Source organism: Protomyctophum bolini, assembly GCF_963924005.1.
Source record: "Protomyctophum bolini genome assembly, chromosome: 12".
In the NCBI taxonomy this organism is placed as follows: Eukaryota; Metazoa; Chordata; class Actinopteri; order Myctophiformes; family Myctophidae; genus Protomyctophum; species Protomyctophum bolini.
The window spans coordinates 4,765,933-4,788,937 of NC_137873.1; the positions used below are offsets into that span (position 1 = coordinate 4,765,933).

The window sequence follows — 23,005 nt, forward strand, 5'->3', positions numbered from 1 at the left end:
CATCATTTTTGAGGATTTGAGAAAATTCAAAATTTCAAAAAACATGGGTTATAGCCCATGGTTTTTTGAATTTTTTGAAAAAAATGTTATCCTCATTTTTCATCATTTCGAACATGTGCTATAGCCCTACCTACGGCATACTATAGCACGCCGTTTTCATCATTTTTGAGGATTTGAAGTAAATTCAAAATTTCAAAAAACATGGTTATAGCCCATCGTTTTTTGAATTTTGAAAAAAATGTTATCCTCATTTTTCATCATTTTGAACATGGGCATATAGCCCCTACCGTACGGCATACTATAGCACTCCGTCGTTAGTCATCATTTTTGAGGATTTGAAGAAAATTCAAAATTTCAAAAAACATGGGTTATAGCCCATGGTTTTTTGAATTTTTGAAAAAAATGTTATCCTCATTTTTCATCATTTTCGAACATGGGCTATAGCCCCTACCGTACGGCATACTATAGCACGCCGTTTTTCATCATTTTTGAGGATTTGAAGAAAATTCAAAATTTCAAAAAACATGGGTTATAGCCCATCGTTTTTTGAATTTTTGAAAAAAATGTTATCCTCATTTTTCATCATTTTTGAACATGGGCTATAGCCCTACCGTACGGCATACTATAGCACGCCGTTTTTCATCATTTTTGAGGATTTGAAGAAATTCAAAATTTCAAAAAACATGGTTATAGCCCATCGTTTTTTGAATTTTTGAAAAAAATGTTATCCTCATTTTTCATCATTTTTGAACATGGGCTATAGCCCCTACCGTACGGCATACTATAGCACGCCGTTTTTCATCATTTTTGAGGATTTGAAGAAAATTCAAAATTTCAAAAAACATGGGTTATAGCCCATCGGTTTTTTGAATTTTTGAAAAAAATGTTATCCTCATTTTTCATCATTTTGAACATGGGCTATAGCCCTACCGTACGGCATACTATAGCACGCCGTTTTTCATCATTTTTGAGGATTTGAAGAAAATTCAAAATTTCAAAAAACATGGGTTATAGCCATCGTTTTTTGAATTTTTGAAAAAATGTTATCCTCATTTTTCATCATTTTTGAACATGGGCTATAGCCCCTACCGTACGGCATACTATAGCACGCCGTTTTTCATCATTTTTGAGGATTTGAAGAAATTTCAAAATTTCAAAAAACATGGGTTATAGCCCATCGTTTTTGAATTTTTGAAAAAAATGTTATCCTCATTTTTCATCATTTTCGAACATGGGCTATAGCCCCTACCGTACGGCATACTATAGCACGCCGTTTTTCATCATTTTTGAGGATTGAAGAAAATTCAAAATTTCAAAAACATGGGTTATAGCCCATCGTTTTTTGAATTTTTGAAAAAAATGTTATCCTCATTTTTCATCATTTTTGAACATGGGCTATAGCCCCTACCGTACGGCATACTATAGCACGCCGTTTTTCATCATTTTTGAGGATTTGAAGAAATTCAAAATTTCAAAAAACATGGGTTATAGCCCATCGTTTTTTGAATTTTTGAAAAAAATGTTATCCTCATTTTTCATCATTTTTGAACATGGGCTATAGCCCCTACCGTACGGCATACTATAGCACGCCGTTTTTCATCATTTTTGAGGATTTGAAGAAAATTCAAAATTTCAAAAAACATGGGTTATAGCCCATCGTTTTTTGAATTTTTGAAAAAAATGTTATCCTCATTTTTCATCATTTTTGCACATGGGCTATAGCTCCTACCGTACGGCATACTATAGCACGCCGTTTTTCATCATTTTTGAGGATTTGAAGAAAATTCAAAATTTCAAAAAACATGGGTTATAGCCCATCGTTTTTTGAATTTTTGAAAAAAATGTTATCCTCATTTTTCATCATTTTTGCACATGGGCTATAGCTCCTACCGTACGGCATACTATAGCACGCCGTTTTTCATCATTTTTGAGGATTTGAAGAAAATTCAAAATTTCAAAAAACATGGGTTATAGCCCATCGTTTTTTGAATTTTTGAAAAAAATGTTATCCTCATTTTTCATCATTTTTGAACATGGGCTATAGCCCTACCGTACGGCATACTATAGCACGCCGTTTTTCATCATTTTTGAGGATTTGAAGAAAATTCAAAATTTCAAAAAACATGGGTTATAGCCCATCGTTTTTTGAATTTTTGAAAAAAATGTTATCCTCATTTTTCATCATTTTTGAACATGGGCTATAGCCCCTACCGTACGGCATACTATAGCACGCCGTTTTTCATCATTTTTGAGGATTTGAAGAAAATTCAAAATTTCAAAAAACATGGGTTATAGCCCATCGTTTTTTGAATTTTTGAAAAAAATGTTATCCTCATTTTTCATCATTTTTGAACATGGGCTATAGCCCCTACCGTACGGCATACTATAGCACGCCGTTTTTCATCATTTTTGAGGATTTGAAGAAAATTCAAAATTTCAAAAAACATGGGTTATAGCCCATCGTTTTTGAATTTTTGAAAAAAATGTTATCCTCATTTTCATTTTTGAACATGGGCTATAGCCCCTACCGTACGGCATACTATAGCACGCCGTTTTTCATCATTTTTGAGGATTTGAAGAAAATTCAAAATTTCAAAAAACATGGGTTATAGCCCATCGTTTTTTGAATTTTTGAAAAAAATGTTATCCTCATTTTTCATCATTTTTGAACATGGGCTATAGCCCCTACCGTACGGCATACTATAGCACGCCGTTTTTCATCATTTTTGAGGATTTGAAGAAAATTCAAAATTTCAAAAAACATGGGTTATAGCCCATGGTTTTTTGAATTTTTGAAAAAAATGTTATCCTCATTTTTCATCATTTTCGAACATGGGCTATAGCCCCTACCGTACGGCATACTATAGCACGCCGTTTTTCATCATTTTTGAGGATTTGAAGAAAATTCAAAATTTCAAAAAACATGGGTTATAGCCCATCGTTTTTTGAATTTTTGAAAAAAATGTTATCCTCATTTTTCATCATTTTTGAACATGGGCTATAGCCCCTACCGTACGGCATACTATAGCACGCCGTTTTTCATCATTTTTGAGGATTTGAAGAAATTTCAAAATTTCAAAAAACATGGGTTATAGCCCATCGTTTTTTGAATTTTTGAAAAAAATGTTATCCTCATTTTTCATCATTTTTGAACATGGGCTATAGCCCCTACCGTACGGCATACTATAGCACGCCGTTTTTCATCATTTTTGAGGATTTGAAGAAAATTCAAAATTTCAAAAAACATGGGTTATAGCCCATCGTTTTTTGAATTTTTGAAAAAAATGTTATCCTCATTTTTCATCATTTTTGCACATGGGCTATAGCTCCTACCGTACGGCATACTATAGCACGCCGTTTTTCATCATTTTTGAGGATTTGAAGAAAATTCAAAATTTCAAAAAACATGGGTTATAGCCCATCGTTTTTTGAATTTTTGAAAAAAATGTTATCCTCATTTTTCATCATTTTTGAACATGGGCTATAGCCCCTACCGTACGGCATACTATAGCACGCCGTTTTTCATCATTTTTGAGGATTTGAAGAAAATTCAAAATTTCAAAAAACATGGGTTATAGCCCATGGTTTTTTGAATTTTTGAAAAAAATGTTATCCTCATTTTTCATCATTTTCGAACATGGGCTATAGCCCCTACCGTACGGCATACTATAGCACGCCGTTTTTCATCATTTTTGAGGATTTGAAGAAAATTCAAAATTTCAAAAAACATGGGTTATAGCCCATCGTTTTTTGAATTTTTGAAAAAAATGTTATCCTCATTTTTCATCATTTTTGAACATGGGCTATAGCCCCTACCGTACGGCATACTATAGCACGCCGTTTTTCATCATTTTTGAGGATTTGAAGAAATTTCAAAATTTCAAAAAACATGGGTTATAGCCCATCGTTTTTTGAATTTTTGAAAAAAATGTTATCCTCATTTTTCATCATTTTTGAACATGGGCTATAGCCCCTACCGTACGGCATACTATAGCACGCCGTTTTTCATCATTTTTGAGGATTTGAAGAAAATTCAAAATTTCAAAAAACATGGGTTATAGCCCATCGTTTTTTGAATTTTTGAAAAAAATGTTATCCTCATTTTTCATCATTTTTGCACATGGGCTATAGCTCCTACCGTACGGCATACTATAGCACGCCGTTTTTCATCATTTTTGAGGATTTGAAGAAAATTCAAAATTTCAAAAAACATGGGTTATAGCCCATCGTTTTTTGAATTTTTGAAAAAAATGTTATCCTCATTTTTCATCATTTTTGAACATGGGCTATAGCCCCTACCGTACGGCATACTATAGCACGCCGTTTTTCATCATTTTTGAGGATTTGAAGAAAATTCAAAATTTCAAAAAACATGGGTTATAGCCCATCGTTTTTTGAATTTTTGAAAAAAATGTTATCCTCATTTTTCATCATTTTTGAACATGGGCTATAGCCCCTACCGTACGGCATACTATAGCACGCCGTTTTTCATCATTTTTGAGGATTTGAAGAAAATTCAAAATTTCAAAAAACATGGGTTATAGCCCATCGTTTTTTGAATTTTTGAAAAAAATGTTATCCTCATTTTTCATCATTTTTGCACATGGGCTATAGCTCCTACCGTACGGCATACTATAGCACGCCGTTTTTCATCATTTTTGAGGATTTGAAGAAAATTCAAAATTTCAAAAAACATGGGTTATAGCCCATCGTTTTTTGAATTTTTGAAAAAAATGTTATCCTCATTTTTCATCATTTTTGAACATGGGCTATAGCCCCTACCGTACGGCATACTATAGCACGCCGTTTTTCATCATTTTTGAGGATTTGAAGAAAATTCAAAATTTCAAAAAACATGGGTTATAGCCCATCGTTTTTTGAATTTTTGAAAAAAATGTTATCCTCATTTTTCATCATTTTTGAACATGGGCTATAGCCCCTACCGTACGGCATACTATAGCACGCCGTTTTTCATCATTTTTGAGGATTTGAAGAAAATTCAAAATTTCAAAAAACATGGGTTATAGCCCATCGTTTTTTGAATTTTTGAAAAAAATGTTATCCTCATTTTTCATCATTTTTGAACATGGGCTATAGCCCCTACCGTACGGCATACTATAGCACGCCGTTTTTCATCATTTTTGAGGATTTGAAGAAAATTCAAAATTTCAAAAAACATGGGTTATAGCCCATCGTTTTTTGAATTTTTGAAAAAAATGTTATCCTCATTTTTCATCATTTTTGAACATGGGCTATAGCCCCTACCGTACGGCATACTATAGCACGCCGTTTTTCATCATTTTTGAGGATTTGAAGAAAATTCAAAATTTCAAAAAACATGGGTTATAGCCCATCGTTTTTTGAATTTTTGAAAAAAATGTTATCCTCATTTTTCATCATTTTTGAACATGGGCTATAGCCCCTACCGTACGGCATACTATAGCACGCCGTTTTTCATCATTTTTGAGGATTTGAAGAAAATTCAAAATTTCAAAAAACATGGGTTATAGCCCATCGTTTTTTGAATTTTTGAAAAAAATGTTATCCTCATTTTTCATCATTTTTGAACATGGGCTATAGCCCCTACCGTACGGCATACTATAGCACGCCGTTTTTCATCATTTTTGAGGATTTGAAGAAAATTCAAAATTTCAAAAAACATGGGTTATAGCCCATCGTTTTTTGAATTTTTGAAAAAAATGTTATCCTCATTTTTCATCATTTTTGAACATGGGCTATAGCCCCTACCGTACGGCATACTATAGCACGCCGTTTTTCATCATTTTTGAGGATTTGAAGAAAATTCAAAATTTCAAAAAACATGGGTTATAGCCCATGGTTTTTTGAATTTTTGAAAAAAATGTTATCCTCATTTTTCATCATTTTCGAACATGGGCTATAGCCCCTACCGTACGGCATACTATAGCACGCCGTTTTTCATCATTTTTGAGGATTTGAAGAAAATTCAAAATTTCAAAAAACATGGGTTATAGCCCATCGTTTTTTGAATTTTTGAAAAAAATGTTATCCTCATTTTTCATCATTTTTGAACATGGGCTATAGCCCCTACCGTACGGCATACTATAGCACGCCGTTTTTCATCATTTTTGAGGATTTGAAGAAATTTCAAAATTTCAAAAAACATGGGTTATAGCCCATCGTTTTTTGAATTTTTGAAAAAAAAATTATCCTCATTTTTCATCATTTTTGAACATGGGCTATAGCCCCTACCGTACGGCATACTATAGCACGCCGTTTTTCATCATTTTTGTCATGACATCAAGGGGCTGGGAAGGACCACTTTTTTTTTCAAAATTTCAAAAAACCCATCGTTTTTTTTCATTTATTCCGCAATTTCCGCAAATTGCGGAAATTGCAGAAATTGTAATTGCGGAAATTGCGGAAATGGTAATTGCGGAAATTGCGGAAATGGAAATTGCGGAAATTGCGGAATTGCGGAAATTGCGGAAATGGTAATTGCGGAAATTGCAAAATTGCGGAAATGGAAATTGCGGAATAAATGAAAAAAACGATGGGTTATAGCCCATGTTTTTTGAAATTTTGAAAAAAAAGGTTATCCTCGTTTCTCATCATTTTGGACCGTGGGCTATAGCCTATATCGTACGGCATAACCCCCAACCGTTACTTTTCAGGAAACAGGGCACCTTGATGTCATGACATGGGACTTGAACCGGCCAACTGTCTGAAGCAGAGGCAACGGGTCAAGCGCTCCACACCATTGAGCCAAGGCACCTTGGGGCATTCAGCAGATGTCTCCTGGTGCTTTTGAGTTTTTATTTTTTATTCAAGAAAGTCAGTGTGCAAAGCAAAGTGTCACAGAGCCACATGACTAATGTGGGATTTGAACCCTGGACCTGTGGATCACAAACACAGCCACTCATCACACTGAGCTAACTGCTGGATACTACTACAAATCTTTTTTGTTTGTTTTCTTCTTCTGAAATCGGTTTGGAAAGTAAAGACATGAGTCTTTGCCGGTTTGAACCGGCACACTTCTACTAGGTATACTACGGATATCATTTGACTTATCCGCTTGGCCATTGAGGCACACAAACATGGTGAATTTCTGGGCTGCTTTAAAGTTGTCCTTCTGGAAATCAGTGTGCAAAGCAAAGTGTCACGTTATGAATAATGTGGGATTTGAACCCTGGACCTGTGGCTTCCAAGGACAGGCTCTCATCACACTGAGCTAACTGCTGGATACTACTACAAATCTTTTTTGTTTGTTTTCTTCTTCTGAAATCGGTTTGGAAAGTAAAGACATGAGTCTTTGCCGGTTTGAACCGGCACACTTCTACTAGGTATACTACGGATATCATTTGACTTATCCGCTTGGCCATTGAGGCACACAAACATGGTGAATTTCTGGGCTGCTTTAAAGTTGTCCTTCTGGAAATCAGTGTGCAAAGCAAAGTGTCACAGTTATGAATAATGTGGGATTTGAACCCTGGACCTGTGGCTTCCAAGGACAGGCTCTCATCACACTGAGCTAACTGCTGGATACTACTACAAATCTTTTTTGTTTGTTTTCTTCTTCTGAAATCGGTTTGGAAAGTAAAGACACGAGTCTTTGCCGGTTTGAACCGGCACACTTCTACTAGGTATACTACGGATATCATTTGACTTATCCGCTTGGCCATTGAGGCACACAAACATGTTGAATTTCTGGGCTGCTTTAAAGTTGTCCTTCTGGACCTTTAGATCTTCAGTCTAACGCTCTCCCAACTGAGCTATTTCGGCTTGCAAGTGTCAAATCCAGCATTTATTTTTTACATTGACTGTTACTTGTTACTTCTTAAACAAAAAAACTCATAAAGTTTTTCACCCAGGGAGATCAGCCTAAGAGTCATAGGGTTTGCTGTACCTCATTTCAACTGGCGAAAGCCGGGATTGAACCAGGGACCTTCAGGTCTATCAGTCAAACGCTCTCCCAACTGAGCCATTTCGGCTTGCAAGTGTCAAATCCAGCATTTATTTTTACGATAGAATTGCACCCTTTCCCTTCCTTTTCTCTCTCCTTTTCTCTTCTTTCTTCTCCCCCCTTCTTCCCCCTCCATTTTTCTTCTTCCCCCCCTCTTACAGTCTAATGTTCCCCAGCTTCAGCCCAGGAAAAGTGTGGATAGCCCATGGTCCAAAATGATGAGAAACGAGGATAACTTTTTTTTTCAAAATAAAAAAAAACATGGGCTGTAATCCATCGTTTTTTTCATTTTTTCCAAATCCTCAAAAATGATGAAAAACGGCGTGCTATAGTATGCCGTACGATATGGGCTATAGCCCATGGTCCAAAATGATGAGAAACGAGGATAAGTACATAATACATTTTTAATTACAAGTAATGAGTATTGAGTAATTTCTACAATGCAGTATTTTTACTTTTACTCAAGTAAAAAAAAGGAGCAGCCTACTTTATCCACCATTATATTCTACAAGCTAAATGCTGCTCTGATCTTTAAAGACTATTCCCACCTTGCTTTTCGTTTCTCTGTCTCTTTTTATACACCATATTCACCTATTAAATTGCCACAGTGAGGAACATTCCCTGCCTTTTATCGCCATCTAGCGGCCAAGAATGATAATCAAAACATGTTGTAGACAGATTGTGATGTACGGAGCGACGATCACTTAGTTTAAAAAATCACACCCGTGTGAAGTGAGTGGTGCAATCATGTCAAACAGGAAACTCTAGTTCTATACCCTTGAAACCCAACCCAGACGCAATACCTAATTCTAAATAAGTGTTTTGCAGTTCAGTCCTTTTCCTGAATGGGTATCCAAACAAAATAGAGCACTCTAAAAAAAGTTATAAAAAGAAAGAAAGAAAGGAGATCACTAAAGTGTTCGATCATGTAGGATGATCGTATATCCGCGTATTTGCCTGGAGTTACAAGTAAACATGGTGGAATGAACACAGCATTGCTGCCCATGTTGCTAATATCAGTCCAATGTCCAGCACAGACACTACCATCATCAATCATAATGCCTTTAAGAGGGAAATTAGAAGTATACTTTTTACTTGGTCAAAGTTAGACCCCTGGTGGTCAACTATGAAAAAGCACCCTATACTTCCCAGGACCGACTTGACAGGGTCCTCTGTCAAGCTACTGACTGGTCACAGACTCATTGGCACATTCTCAGCTGGTGTTTTTTTTTCTTCTTTTTTTAAGATATTTTTTTGCGGCTTAGCCTTTTATTGGTTTTTTTTAAGGGACAGACAGTAGGCTGACAGGAAACGGGAGAGAGATGGGGGAAGACATGCAGTAAAGGCCGTGTCGGGCTCGGGAGTCGAACCCGCGGCACACTGCGACTGGAATACCAGTCGGGTGCCCAGACGGTTACGCCACCACCTGGGCCTTGGACATGAAAACAGTAATAAAATGACAATGACAAAGGAGAAGACCCACGGACAAGTTACTCTCCATTCTTATTTCAGGTCTTAGATATGCAATTGAATTCAATGGAATATGGTCAAACAATCTATGAAAAATGTTTAACTGCACTGCACTCACATATGTGTCACATGTTTGTCAGTTATGAGTGGTCTGGATCTGACTCTTTGGTTGATTAACAAACAAATAAATCTATCTGCATAATATTTGAATGAAATGAATAACCATGAATAAAATATATAAATATAACATAAATATCACATTAAATAAATCTGTTCTCTCAAACTATTATGTACAAATGTACACTCCGATAAGGTTGAGGTTACACTACAAACTGCGGCCTTCAAATGCTATAAGTCAGGAACAACAAGACATGTATTAACTAGTAACTACCGATAGTCCGGTATTGCCTATATATTCTAGTTTCGAAAGTCATGCTTTCGAATGTTCCTCTTTCCTCATAATGATCATTTGATCATGTCATCAAGTAGAAGTTTTAACTTTTTTAACTAGTAACACATGGTTTAGTAGTGCTTACAACTACTTTGTTGGACAAAATGTGAAATGCCTGGAAAGCAATGCGTGTATATAGTATGAGCTACCTTAGCCTCCGATTGTATAATGATGATAATCAGCAGGTCTCAGACAGTATGCATCATATAATTATCTTATTGCAAATAATGTTGTGTTGGCTATAGAAGTGCTTTTTTCAGTTCATAACCTAAAAGGTTCACCGTGTAAAAGCCGATGTGTCCGACAAAAGTCTTGTGACATGTCCGTCTTTTTTAGATTGATTTACGAATGCAGCAGGGTGATAGTGTTGTCAGATAAGACTTTCCCATTGCCGTCACACATTCTGTCCTATTGTCAAAACCTCAGGCAAAAGCGTGTGGCTCCCTAATATTAAAGGTGTTGGATATGTATGTGCGTATACATGTGTTCAGTTCTCTGTGTCCGAGGAATCGGAGAGGTCTGTTAGGCGGGCCTGTCTTTTGCGGACGTTCCAGTGCAGACACTGGGCCAGGCTCTCGAACCAGTCGTACACCAGGTCATGACAACAGATGGATGGTACCGGGTAGCAGGAGGTGGTGATCTTTATGCTGCCGTGAATACAGAGGAAACAATGTCAACGGATAAGATGAGCATCAGGGGAGCTTTAATTGTCCGAGTTTGTGCCAATGACTTCCCTCTACTATATATACACTCCAGAGATACACCAGCCTAAACCTGGCTTGAGGCGTGTTCGAACCTCATTGTGTTTTTTGTTATCGTCTTTGTTATATTCGTTGTAATTGTTTATGAAAATGTCAAAAAAATAAACACATGCACAGATGCTTTCCCGTTTTTTTGGGGATTTTTTTACTTAAATTTTATCCCACGATTTTGTAACCCAGTTTTCTTTTTTCACCCCTGTGCCAATTATCTAATGTAATCCTGGGCGCTACACTTCCTCTGCCAACCTGGGGGGGCAGCGGACTGACCTCATGCCTCCTTCTATGCATGAGGAGTCCAAGCTGCTTCTTTTCACCTGACAGAGGGGAATTTCCCCGGGCCGGACGTAGCGTGTGGAAGGGACACGTTATTCCGACCAGTTCCTTTCCCCTCCATCAGGCGCCCCGGCTGGCCAGGGGGAGGTAGTTTTAGAGACCAGGATTACGGCATGTTTTTGTGAGGGTATCTACCCTAGGGGACACGGGGAGAACATGCAAACTCCACACAGAAAGGCCCTATCGCTTTCCCGGTTTTAAAGGGATAGTTCACCGGACTGCACGAACCACTGCTGGTCAATTTATTGGCTTAGGAATGTGACAAAATTAAATGAATTCAAAATTTAATTAATTCAAGTCTCCATGGGTTGAGTAATCGATAGAAGAAAAAAGTCATTTTGGGGGTGAACTCTCTCTCTTTTTAAGTGAGAAAGGGAAGTGATTTATGTGACACAAGACCACATGACAAACATCAACACACAGAGAGAGAAAGCGAGCGAGAGAGATCTTTTTTTTTTTTACCAGTCTCCATGTTGGATCTCCTGTCTCTTCCTGCCGTCAAACGACACCCAGGCAGTGTTCCTGGCATCCGGGGACAGAGTGATCTGTCAGGAGAAACAGCACCAGCAGGGTATAGAAAGAGCCATAGATGTTATGGAAATGTATTCCACAGAGAAGAAACACAGATAACCTGTACCAGTTTCTTGAGGCAGGATGATCTACCGTATCTATCACATAATTGAGTTTAAGTGATATTGGATTTTCTTTTTTTTTTTTTTTTACATTGCATTACATTTCTTTTATTATGTTACACAAAGAGTTGCATTACCAATAACTTTCAGACAAAGCCTAATTTGAGCGTATCCCTTCTACTTATCAAGCCGTCTTGAGAGCAGCAGTGCTGGCATGCAGGGTTGAGACAATGTAAGTTAGACCCTTGCGGAAGGTGTTTACATGCAGCAGTCAGCTGCATTGTTTAGCTTTGCCAGCAGGAAGAGAGTGGGCTGGCACACAGATAGATAACTGGATGTAATACAATAATGTATTTGTAAATATATATTTATAATATTCATATAATTATTAACTCTGTAGTTACCATGCTCTATATGCGATTAGATTTTGGCGAGCTCAGTCCTCAAGACTGCCTCATTGCCAATTCAATGCTTGTGTGAAAATGCATGAAAGGGGAAAATGGCTCTTGTTGTCATAATACCAGGTATAGCAGTCCAATTTCCTCCTTAAAAACGTATAAGCACCAGAGTCACACACGAGGAGTGTTTCACAAGTGTGCCATTTGTACACTCTCAGAGTTACGGGGGTTGGTCAAATTAAAACGTTTGGGAACCACGGCACTAGGGATCATGTGGTTAAAGGAGCAGTTCACCCATTTTAAACATTATCTTCGTAAAATTGGTCCGCACTTAATGCTCATTATAACATGACACCATGTCCATCCACTCACTCTGTGTCTCATTGGTGGGCTGTGGACAGTTCAGAGACCTACCAATGACATCATCAATGGGGAATCAAAGCCACTCGAAACTGGAGGCTTTCTATTCCTGAAAAGTTAGCTATGCTGAAATAGAAGCTTTTGTTCTGGCAATAATTTTAAAAATGAACGAATGATGAATGATATCACTGGTAGGCAAGTTTCTGAAGGTTTCACAGCCCTCCTCTGAAGTCGATTCCATCAAGTCTCACCATGAGTTCCACCCCAGCAGGGACCACGATGGGTCTGAAGGAGAGAGAATGCGGGCATATGGGGGTGACCATGATGGCTGGTACATTGGGGTGGATCATGGAGGCACCTGCTGCAGCCGCATACGCTGTGCTGCCTGTAGGCGTGGACACGATCACACCTGGGGAGAAGAGAGGGCACACGTAGATAAGTAAACAGTCAGTTGGACTAGTCCATTCCATCAATATTTATTTTAATTTTAATAGAATAATCCATTTTCAAAAATACAGAAAATAGCCGATCTACAAGCAACGTAGATCGTCCATTTTCTGTCCGTATGACAAAGTAGACTAGTGTTTTAAGTGGTTCATCAAAGTAATCAAATTAGTAGATTATTATAAAGAATCAATTTGAAAATTTCCGGGAAAAACGGATTAACAGAAAACATTATCACTAAGAAGATAATCGATAGTTGCAGCACTACGTACATCACCAGTTCCTTTGTGACCTAATCTCTGTGAAATGTGAACGTCTTTTCAATGTTTGCAAACTCTGTGCCATTAGCGCTTTTATGGCTCGAGCGTCTTTTCTTGCTCCGTCTGTACATTGTTCCCAGATGTCTGTCTGCTGCAACAGCAGACGGATGCACTTCTCTAGAACAAGGCTCTCAAAAATAGATTTCAATGTCCTCACCGTCTCCCTGCACTGAGGTAATGAGACGTCCATCCAGGTACAGGTCAACGTTGGACAAGTAGGATGAAGGGCCTCGGTCCACAACCACTTCATTCAACACCTGCACACTCACGCACATACACATAGTAATTAAATGTCTGATAGACTTTGGAAACAAAAGTTGCACTGGGCAGATATGACAATTAATAGTAGGATCTACAGTGTCGGAAATGCTCCCCCGCTGAACAGATTTTTACACTGATGCTAGGCTAGTAGCATCAACATACAGCAGAGTGGAACTGAAAACCTTCATACTCGACTCAATCTTTTTTTATAATAATGAGGTGAAAGCTACACTGAAACACGGATGTGCAGAAGATAAAAAAAAAGGGAGAGAAAAGACAACCCGCCTTACTAAATCATTACAGGAGCTCGTTTGTGTTTCCACGTCACCAATTGTTGAACAAACAACACCAATAAACGAAATGCACACCTGAGCAGGAAACGCGGTGATCTGCCGTCTGCTCTCCGGTGAGGTGTACAGTGTTATGTACAGGCCTGTTTACATGGTGTAAACATTGGGTTCCTGTCATTAGACAGTGTCATATCAGGGCGAGCCAAGGCCATGGGTCGGTGACAATAGATCACTGTATGTGATCTAAAGGGATTAGTGCTGCACGACTCGTGCTCAAATGTGAATCTCGATTTTTCCACCACAAGAATTGAGATCACGATCCTCATTTTTTTCCAGTGAAATAACATAAACAAAAGGTGCTTGCACGATCGTTCACAAAATGAGATTGCATAAGTGTCTATCTGGATCCCGAGCTTTTATCGATTAATTGTGTGCAGCACTAAAATAAATACACCTTCAGCAATAAGAAAGAAAATAAACCCATATTGGGAATGATTCAAACCCTACACAGCTGGTGTGTGTGTGTGATGATCACATTGCTGTGGCATGTTATTTTGGAGGAGTTGGTCTTAAAAGCGTCAGAGCTCGTTAGTGCGCCATGGCTGGCATCAACAGCAGTGACACCCCCGTCTCCATGGAGACAGGGTCAACAGAACCCCCGCAACATCATCCAGCGGCTTTTATTATGACTGTTGCCGCAGCAACGGGGATGACACTGCCTTTGCTCCCGTGAAAAATTTGGCCCTCTGGTGCGCGCACGCTCACGCACACGCACACACACACACACACACACACACACACACACACAAGATGGACAGGTTGGAAAGAAGAGGAAATGTTTGCCTGAATGGTCAGAGGAAACGCACTAAGAGAGCCTGCTTACATTAACATTACAGCTTTCCCGTATAGCGACACAGCACTCCATAACAACGTCATTTTCTATTTTAGCGTTTGAGAAACACAAAAAGGCACAGAAACTCTAACCGCGAGTATGAATATGAATACTAAGTTAGTTTCTACCTATGAATTGTAGGACTCTCTGTGCCTCAGTGCCCTTTCGCATATCTCGAGAACCGTCCAACCACTCGCCTTTCACATCTGGTGTGTATGTATTGCTGACGCCCCCAAGGGAGTGCAGCGCGTGTCCTGTGTGAAGTGGGTCGGATCAGCGGTTCTCCAGAACCGACACGTGCCACACAAGCACATACAAAGTCAATGTAAAGAAAAATGATGGGCATCGCCCATGGATGTTGCTTGCGACACAACATGAATGATGGCCGTTTCCCCACAATTGATGGATATTGCAAGTACTCTGACAACAAACAGATACTGACGTCATAGTACACAGTACCTGGAGGATTGGGGATCAAAATAAACAATAAACATCAGAATTAGAGGATTATTTGATTTCATCGGTATCCTCAAACTTTCCATCAGTTGGTTGTTGTTTCAAAGGTTTTTAAAAAAGGCAGACCTATGAGCTCACAACAATGCGTTACAACTCGATGCGTTGAAACAGAGATCTTGTAGATGGACTACCTTTGAATAGGGCTTAAACGTTTAAAAGAAAATCTAGTTAAATGTTCTCAAACTGATTAGAAAATATCACACTTTTTGACTGTATAAATCAATGTTCTAGGTCTCTCCAAAAAATCTGCATCAGACTCAAAATGGGTCATTCTCTAATCAGGAATTCAGGATCCACCTGTAGTGTACGGTTTACAGTATGTGACTCCCCACCTGCAGTTGTAAGGTGACCCTGCCAGCCTCACTGTTCATGTGTCCCTCAGGCAGCAGCACACCATTGTGCTCCTGCTGCTCCTGCTCCTGTCTCTCCTGACTGCATTCCTGCTGACCTGTCCTCTGAAGCATGTCTTTCACCACCTTGACCTTTAGACGGCTACGCAATGTGATGGCTGCGTTGCCTGAATGAATATACATGCACACAAGATCATATCATAGTCATGAACAAAGTACCAGAGGATGGTGGCAACAGTTAATCCAACTAAGGTGATTTTATGCCAGCTCTGATTGCTTATTGATCTCTTTTTTTGCTGTTTTTATAAAGCACTTTGTAACTATGTTTTGGAAAAGAAATAAAATCTTTCATTAATAATCAATAATTGTTTTTAGTTTTTTAGTCAAATCTATAATCTATAAACTCACATCACGATGTGTTGGGAGTTTGTAGATCTGCGATTTTCACTACTTTGTGCGATTGTTCTATGATAAAATAGGGCATAAGTGGTTAATCAAACTATGTACAAAAAAAATGAAATGTCCGTTCATTAATATTACAAATAATTGAACTAATTTGTAAAGAACGTGCTTCCCGAATACCTTCAAATACTTTAGCCACTTCGATCTTGTATGACTCAAACTTGAAGGGTGTCAGGAAACCCAAAGACCCAAGGTGGAATGCCATGACAGGAGGAACACTGCCCTGGAAAACAAAGATCACAATATTTAGACAAAAATGCATTTACACCATCTAAACTGCGTTTTGTATCCTGTTCATGTTCAATAACGTGTTCCATGTAATGATTTGTGAAACTGTTACACACACATGTGCTGCAAGGAAGGAGAAAGAGGCACACGACCTACAGTACCTACAGTACATAGAAAGTATGGCAACAAAGGTGTCAAAAAAGTTAATAAAAAAAACAAGATTCTTGGGCAGAATTTCCTCTTTTGTCAACAAAAGTGCTCTGAGGACTCTTGCCGGAGACCAAATTCAGCCCTCTATTTGTCACTTAAAACTAAGCTTCAAACTTCCCAAAACAAACTAATTTGACTACTTCTCAGCCTGGGGCCCATTACCCACCTCTTTTCAACCCATTTTGCTAGCCTAGGTTGGCTCCGGGTAGAAGACAGAGTTAAGAGATTGAAAATGGAATTGACATTCGAAATTGCAGCGGCTTTGCCTTCAATGCCCTCAGTACCCGTATACCTGACTAATTACCTCAAAATGACCTCAAAAAGTGAGTGACACCCACAGACACAATGCTAGAGGGAGCGAGAACAACAATATGGTACCATCCACTTATAAAACAAGCATGGGTAAATTCTCCTTCTACAACACAATCTAATATTCCAAGTTATGTTACAGTTGACCTGGCAGAGCGACCAGTCTTAATAATGAATTGCATTTTTATAGCGCTTTTCCAAGTGCTCAAAGCGCTTTACAATGGTTCATTCATTCATACATTGGGAGGTGAAGCGGCGAATCCTCAGAGCTACTGGCATAGGATAGGAGGACAGGACATTTGTAAACAAACCTAACCTGGAATAGAGAGGAGGCGTAAAGCAGTGTTCCATCCCCTCCCAGACAGATGATGAGGTCTATGCAGTCTGAGATGTCATCGTAGCCTGGGGTTGACCAAAAACAACAATCAACACCAAACACAACAGCAACAGCAAAGAGATGAAATATCAACTCTTTCCAGGAGCAACTGACCACTAAAATATCTGCAGTACTTTTTATACTACATTCATAGCCGTTCTTGTGATTTAATATTTTTTAAATGAATGGCCAATGTGAAAAAGGACAATAAAATCACTTTTTTGCTGAAGTTAGCAATAAGAAGTCCCTATTCGGCCATATACAGTGATAGGGATGCTCGCGTTCATGTGGTTAAGGAAGACACCCATTGCCTCCTAAATAATAACTAGATGACGTGAACGTTTTAAAGTCTCTGAAACTTTATTCACATTGAAGATATTACACTATGTGATGGATGAGTTCAGACTAGCCACTCTGACACAGAGAGAGTGACTGCTTCAATTATAAAGTGAAGAATAAGACTTGCCTTACCCTCTCTAAAAGTGCAGAGTTGATTGCGAATCGAACCAAAGGTCTCATCTTTTGAAAGTGATGCATCATCTGCCACCCTCCTTTCTACATACACCATCATTTGCTTCTCCTAGTGGTGAGACCCAGATCAACAATATAAAAAATCACATGTCAGAGTCCAAGGTGTCTCTTTCACTATTAATGTGCCACCCGGGAGTTCATGGTAGCTTTCCAAGTAGTTTAAAAATGGACTACATGTGTGAGTTCACAATTATTTCCCATGACATACAGTATCACATGGATACACATTCAAATTAATCTGGTGTTTCATAGATGAAATCAATTGAACCTCAACAAATTAATAATTAAAATGAATCAACAATCTGATAGCTGTAAAAAGCCAGAGCCAATGGCTGCTGACGCACAAGACAATCTACACCAAAAGACAAAACAACCTCCCGTACACATTGACATTTTGAACAGCGTCACACTTACCTCCACTAGAAACCTGCAGAGCTCTTTGAAGGGTTCCACCAGGCTCTCATCTCTGACCTTTCTAATGACCAACACATTGGCTGGAGGCTTGTTCCAGGTGAGTCTCTGGCTGGCTGGGTCTTGGATGTGCCTGGGAAACACAGATACATGCAGACCGCCATTCAACATTTTATTTGTCACATGCGCATACGAGTATGTGCAGTGAAAAGTTGACAAAGTCAACACACACCCACACGGCTCATTATTGTAACATAACAATAAAAGACGACGACCTTTGTTTTTGCCCACAAGTCCCTCTACTTGTAAGGTAGCAATTCAAATTCAGTCAATTACCAGGTGTATAAAGAATGCAACTGTAGCCGGGAATCAAAATTCGCCATAATTCTAAACTGATTAAACAGTCACGTCTTAACCATTATGAAACAGACAAGGTTTGTATGAATGCGGTACAAAATCCAAATATTCATGGATCAGATCCCAATCCCAAGTTAACTCCTCTCTGTGTCTCTGTCTCACTCTCTCTTTTACCGCTTGTCTCTCGTTTCCTTTGCTGTATTACGGATAGCAGGCATTTTGTAGATATCTTCAGCAGCGTGTGTTAAGATCCAGTCCAAGGCTACCTTGATGTACCATGATACAAAATGACAGTCTGAGCCTGTGTCGCCTCGTGCACACCACTCCATTTGTTGTACTGACCAATCACAGTTCCTCTCTAGCGGCGAGTAATCTTATCTCATCTCACTGCCACCGGGTCATCGTTGCATAAGCCACTATGTCAATGTGCCACTAAACGATACAGAATGCAGACAAAACGTAATGTGCTCGCTCTGGTGTCTCATATTGACTTTGTGAAAGCCTCTCAATTAAGGTGCATTCCCCATCCAAATGCTTACATGACTGAAGTTGGGTTAGGAAGAATACAGGCTTTAGGTCCAAAGTGAGTGGCGGGATATGGTCCATGTAGAAAGTGGGCTCTCCTGCGAAGTGATGAAAAGACAAAAGGCAGACAAGTCAACATACAGGATAGTCACTCAAGTCACCTCTTCATGTCTCGGGCAGCATGCTGAGGGTCTGTGGCGGTCGTGAGACCTGCTCCCACTCAACACTAACCTTTTAGGAGAGTTCTCTGCCCTCTCGGTGGCCGAGCCAGGAGGTTCTGAGTGCTCACGTTGACCTGGCAACCTTGGTGTCTCCGTCTCCTGGAGCAGCTGCTCGTGATCATCCCCCCGCTGCTGTGATCGTTTTCCCTCCCGCCGTCTCCTTGGTGACTTGGACGCTCGCTGATCCCGGTGCCTGGCTGCCTCGGACACCTGCCCTGCGTGGTCGGAGGGCTGCGGCACGCCGCTCTCCATGTCGGCCGGAGAGTACGACCCCCAATTGTGATCTGTCTCATCCATTCTACAGGCAAGGAAAGGTGACAATGTATTTGAACAAAGTATCAATTTTAGAGCTGGGCGATAAGCGATTCACAACGTTTAAGGATTGATCAATGATGATGATGATATGTCTTCTTGACACTAGGGATGCTCCGATCAGGTTTTTGGGGACCGATACCCATCACCTATTGTTTTTTCTCATGATCGGCCGGTGCCGATCTTGTGCGTAAGGGGAAAATATGAATATTTCCAAAATTATAATATGTAAAAAAAAAACACGTCATGGCCTGGGCCGTGGCTCAGCGGTCTAGGCACCTTGGCTGGTAATCCAGTCTGTCAGTGTGCCGCGGGTTCAACTCACGATCCTGGCGGCCTTTACTCCTTGTCATCCCCCCCCCCCCCATCTCTTTCCCCATTTCCTGTCAGCCGTCTATCCATCCATAAAAAAATATAAAATAAAGGCGAAAGCCACAAAAAAACATTACAAAAGAACAACAAAAAAAAACACGTCAAACCTGACCAGCGTGTGTGTGGGGAGTAAGGGGAGAATGTTTAGGCCTGTCACAAAATGTTATACTATAGATCTACCACATAAATGGTATAAAAGATCGGTTTCTCCAGATAGGGTAAATTGCCGATCACAGATAGTCATTTGGAGGCCAGGCCGATCACCGATCGGTGGCAGATTGATCGGAGCATCTCTATTCTCTAGACACTTAAAACATAATTCCACAGCTGTACTTAAATGCTTTGTTAATTTTGTGAAATCAAATGGGAAGGGAAAGCAATATAGATGATAATTGAAGGACCCTATATACAGCACAATCCTAATCAAATAGGATGTATAATTTATTTTCCTTTTTAATATATTTTTTATCCCACGATTTTGTAACCCATTTTTCACCCCTGTGCCAATCATCTACTGTGATCCTGGGCTCTACACACCCTCCACCAACCTGGGGAGAGCAACGGACTTAACTCATGCTCCCTTCATGCCTGAGTGTCCAAGTTGCTCCTTTAACACCTGACAGGGGGGAGTTTCCCTGGTTGGACGTAGCGCGTGGAAGGAACACGTTATTCCAACCAGTTCCTTTCCCCTCCATCAGGCGCCCCGGCTGGCCAGGGGGAGGTAGTTTTAGAGACCAGGATTACTGCATGTTATCTACCCTAGGGGACACGGGGAGAACATGCAAACTCCACACTCCTTTCGCCAGGATGTATAATTTCAATTAAACTGGTCCAGTAGAGTACTTTACAGGTTTAGAGAAATGCTCACTATGGGTTATTAAAATAAAATATATATATATATTAGAATCAGCAAGGTCTTCCCTAGCTAAGCCTCCCATACACTACACTGATTGATTGAAATATGTATTAACAGTTTGCAGAATTACAATACATTTCAAGCACAAACTCAATACAAAGACTGTTAACTGAGTGGACGAGCCAATTAAGCATTACACTTGTTTAGATGAGGGTCCACCATGTTCAACTCATCAAAACATTTGTACAAATAGACACTTCTATAGAGTTAAACAGAACAGGAATTCATCATAAAGGAAGCAAAAAGGGAAAAGAAACATAGACAGTGAGGAGAAAAGGGGGGGGGATTCAGATTTGACGGGGGCCAGTTTCGAATTACAGCCGTCCGTAGGTGCCCTTTGAGAGCGGTTTTGAAGTAGTCAAGGGATTCACATGTCACACACATACGTATTTATGTTAAAAAATTAAAATAAAAGCACTTGTAAAGTTAAATGTAATACAGTTGTGTATTCTTATGACATTAATTTCATTATAATTTTTTTCATATTCCATCTGAATTAGTTAAAAGCAGGCTCTGTACCCAAAAAAGCCTGTATTAAGCCTGTCCCCAGCAAGTGGTCACAATTTCAAACTGCCAAAAAAGTGTCTAATACTGTCACAATCACATAAATATACATACTAAATGAAAGTAGATTGTCAACAATATACACAGTTAATTTTAATTTATATTTTCCAATAAATATCTCATATCAAATGTGTGTCCCACAAGAATTCCAAAATAATGTTTAGTATTTTAGTTTAGGGTTAGGTTTAGCTAACAACTGAAGAAAAAACAAAATGGCTACATTGTACTACAGAGGGTTAAGATGAAAACAAATGCCATTTTGTCAACTCCGTCAGACGTCAACTTTCGTCAGGTTGTGTCTGACGGAGTTGACATGTATCTGACGGAGTTGACGAAATGGCATTTGTTTTCATCTTAACCCTCTGTAGTACAATGTAGCCATTTAGTTTATTCTTCAGTTGTTAGACCCTCTGTAGTACAATGTAGCCATTTAGTTTTTTCTTCAGTTGTTAGCTAAACCTAACCCTAAACTAAAATACTAAACATTATTTTGGAATTCTTAACAAATATCATAATAATGTCCTGACGGAGTTGACATGTAAAAGCTGTGACCACATTGATATCAACATTGTTTGTTTAAAATATCAAACAATTGAATGCTTGTCAAGTTGTCAGACCAGGTGCTCCATTGTTGCAACAAATATAAACAGGACTTGGAAAAGGAGTCTTCAGGCTAAATCGATATATTGTGCAGCCTTAGTGTGGACTTCATTAAGGAAGTATTTAGACAGGTACATGGGTATCTTGGTGGTGTAGTGAATCTTCTGGACCAGACCCATTGCAAGATGCTGTACTCTGTCGTTGACCCTAAGCCATTCCAGCCTGTCAAAGTGGGCAGGGGTGACGTGGGTCGGGGGGTGAGGCCAAGTAGGAGCCTGACCAGTTTGTTTTGGGAGGTCTGGAGCCTTGTTTTAAGGGCCTTTGAGGTGCTGTGGTACCAAGAGGTGTATGCATACTCAAAGAAACCTTGTACAAGGGCTCCTGTTAAGGTCTTCAAGGTGTTTTTGTTGACCAGTGAGGAGATCCTGTAAAGGAATCTTGTTCTTTGATTGACTTGGTGGCCATTTTATCACCGGAAAGATTGGCCTCCAGGATGGAACCTAGGGCCTATAGGTAATTTCACCTTTTCGTGTGATAATATTATTTGTCACCCACTCTAAGGGTTTTAACAAGATTGTCAAAATGGACGTTTGTCCATTTGTTTTCAAATATGAAATAAACTATATTTGAACTGCAGTCTTGGTGTGTGCGACCCGCCACTACCCTTTATTTTGATATGTCAGAGCGCGGTGGTCATATGAAGATTGATCAATATGTCCAGTTAGCAATACAATATTAGTGTCCAGTTATCGTCATTCAAAAAAGTATCTCTCGACATTAAAAGGAAAGCAATTCAGCACGCGTCAGAAATGCAGAATGTCCTTTATCATCATCGTTTATCGTGTACAGCTACCGTTGTTTTAGCCCTGAAACATGACTGTCATTTGTGAATCATGGCTACCGTTGTCTAATCTAAAACAAGCCTTACGTTCTCACAACGCAGGAATCTTTAACACAGAGCTCATGTGAGTAAAAGACTGGGTTAAAGGGTTAAAGACTGTTCTGTTCTGACGATACTCAACAAATAGCACACAACATGTATTTCACGACATTGTTGTCAAAGTCACTACAGCTCATAATGCACACAGCTTGTAATTAACAGCTTACCAGACCGGAAACGGAGAAATTGTGTTTCCGCCGGAGAATAGTTCATGGACATCAATAAACCGCCGCTTTGCGCAGGACTAGGAC

General features: G+C 39.3%; 1 protein-coding gene across 1 annotated transcript; it reads right to left on the reverse strand.

Annotated features, from left to right (window-relative positions):
• Positions 1 to 8,428: 8,428 nt before the first annotated feature.
• Positions 8,429 to 22,845, reverse strand: nadkb (NAD kinase b). The gene is made up of 12 exons (XM_080778659.1): positions 22,743 to 22,845; positions 19,061 to 19,348; positions 18,844 to 18,927; positions 17,951 to 18,080; positions 17,477 to 17,585; positions 16,946 to 17,031; positions 16,003 to 16,105; positions 15,403 to 15,587; positions 13,269 to 13,368; positions 12,599 to 12,756; positions 11,420 to 11,502; positions 8,429 to 10,510 (listed from the first exon to the last, which is right to left on the reverse strand). Exons 2-12 carry the CDS (start codon positions 19,345 to 19,347, stop codon positions 10,351 to 10,353), a joined length of 1,485 nt encoding a protein of 494 aa, XP_080634785.1. The 5' UTR covers position 19,348; positions 22,743 to 22,845; the 3' UTR covers positions 8,429 to 10,350.
• Between the last annotated feature and the right edge of the window lie 160 nt (positions 22,846 to 23,005).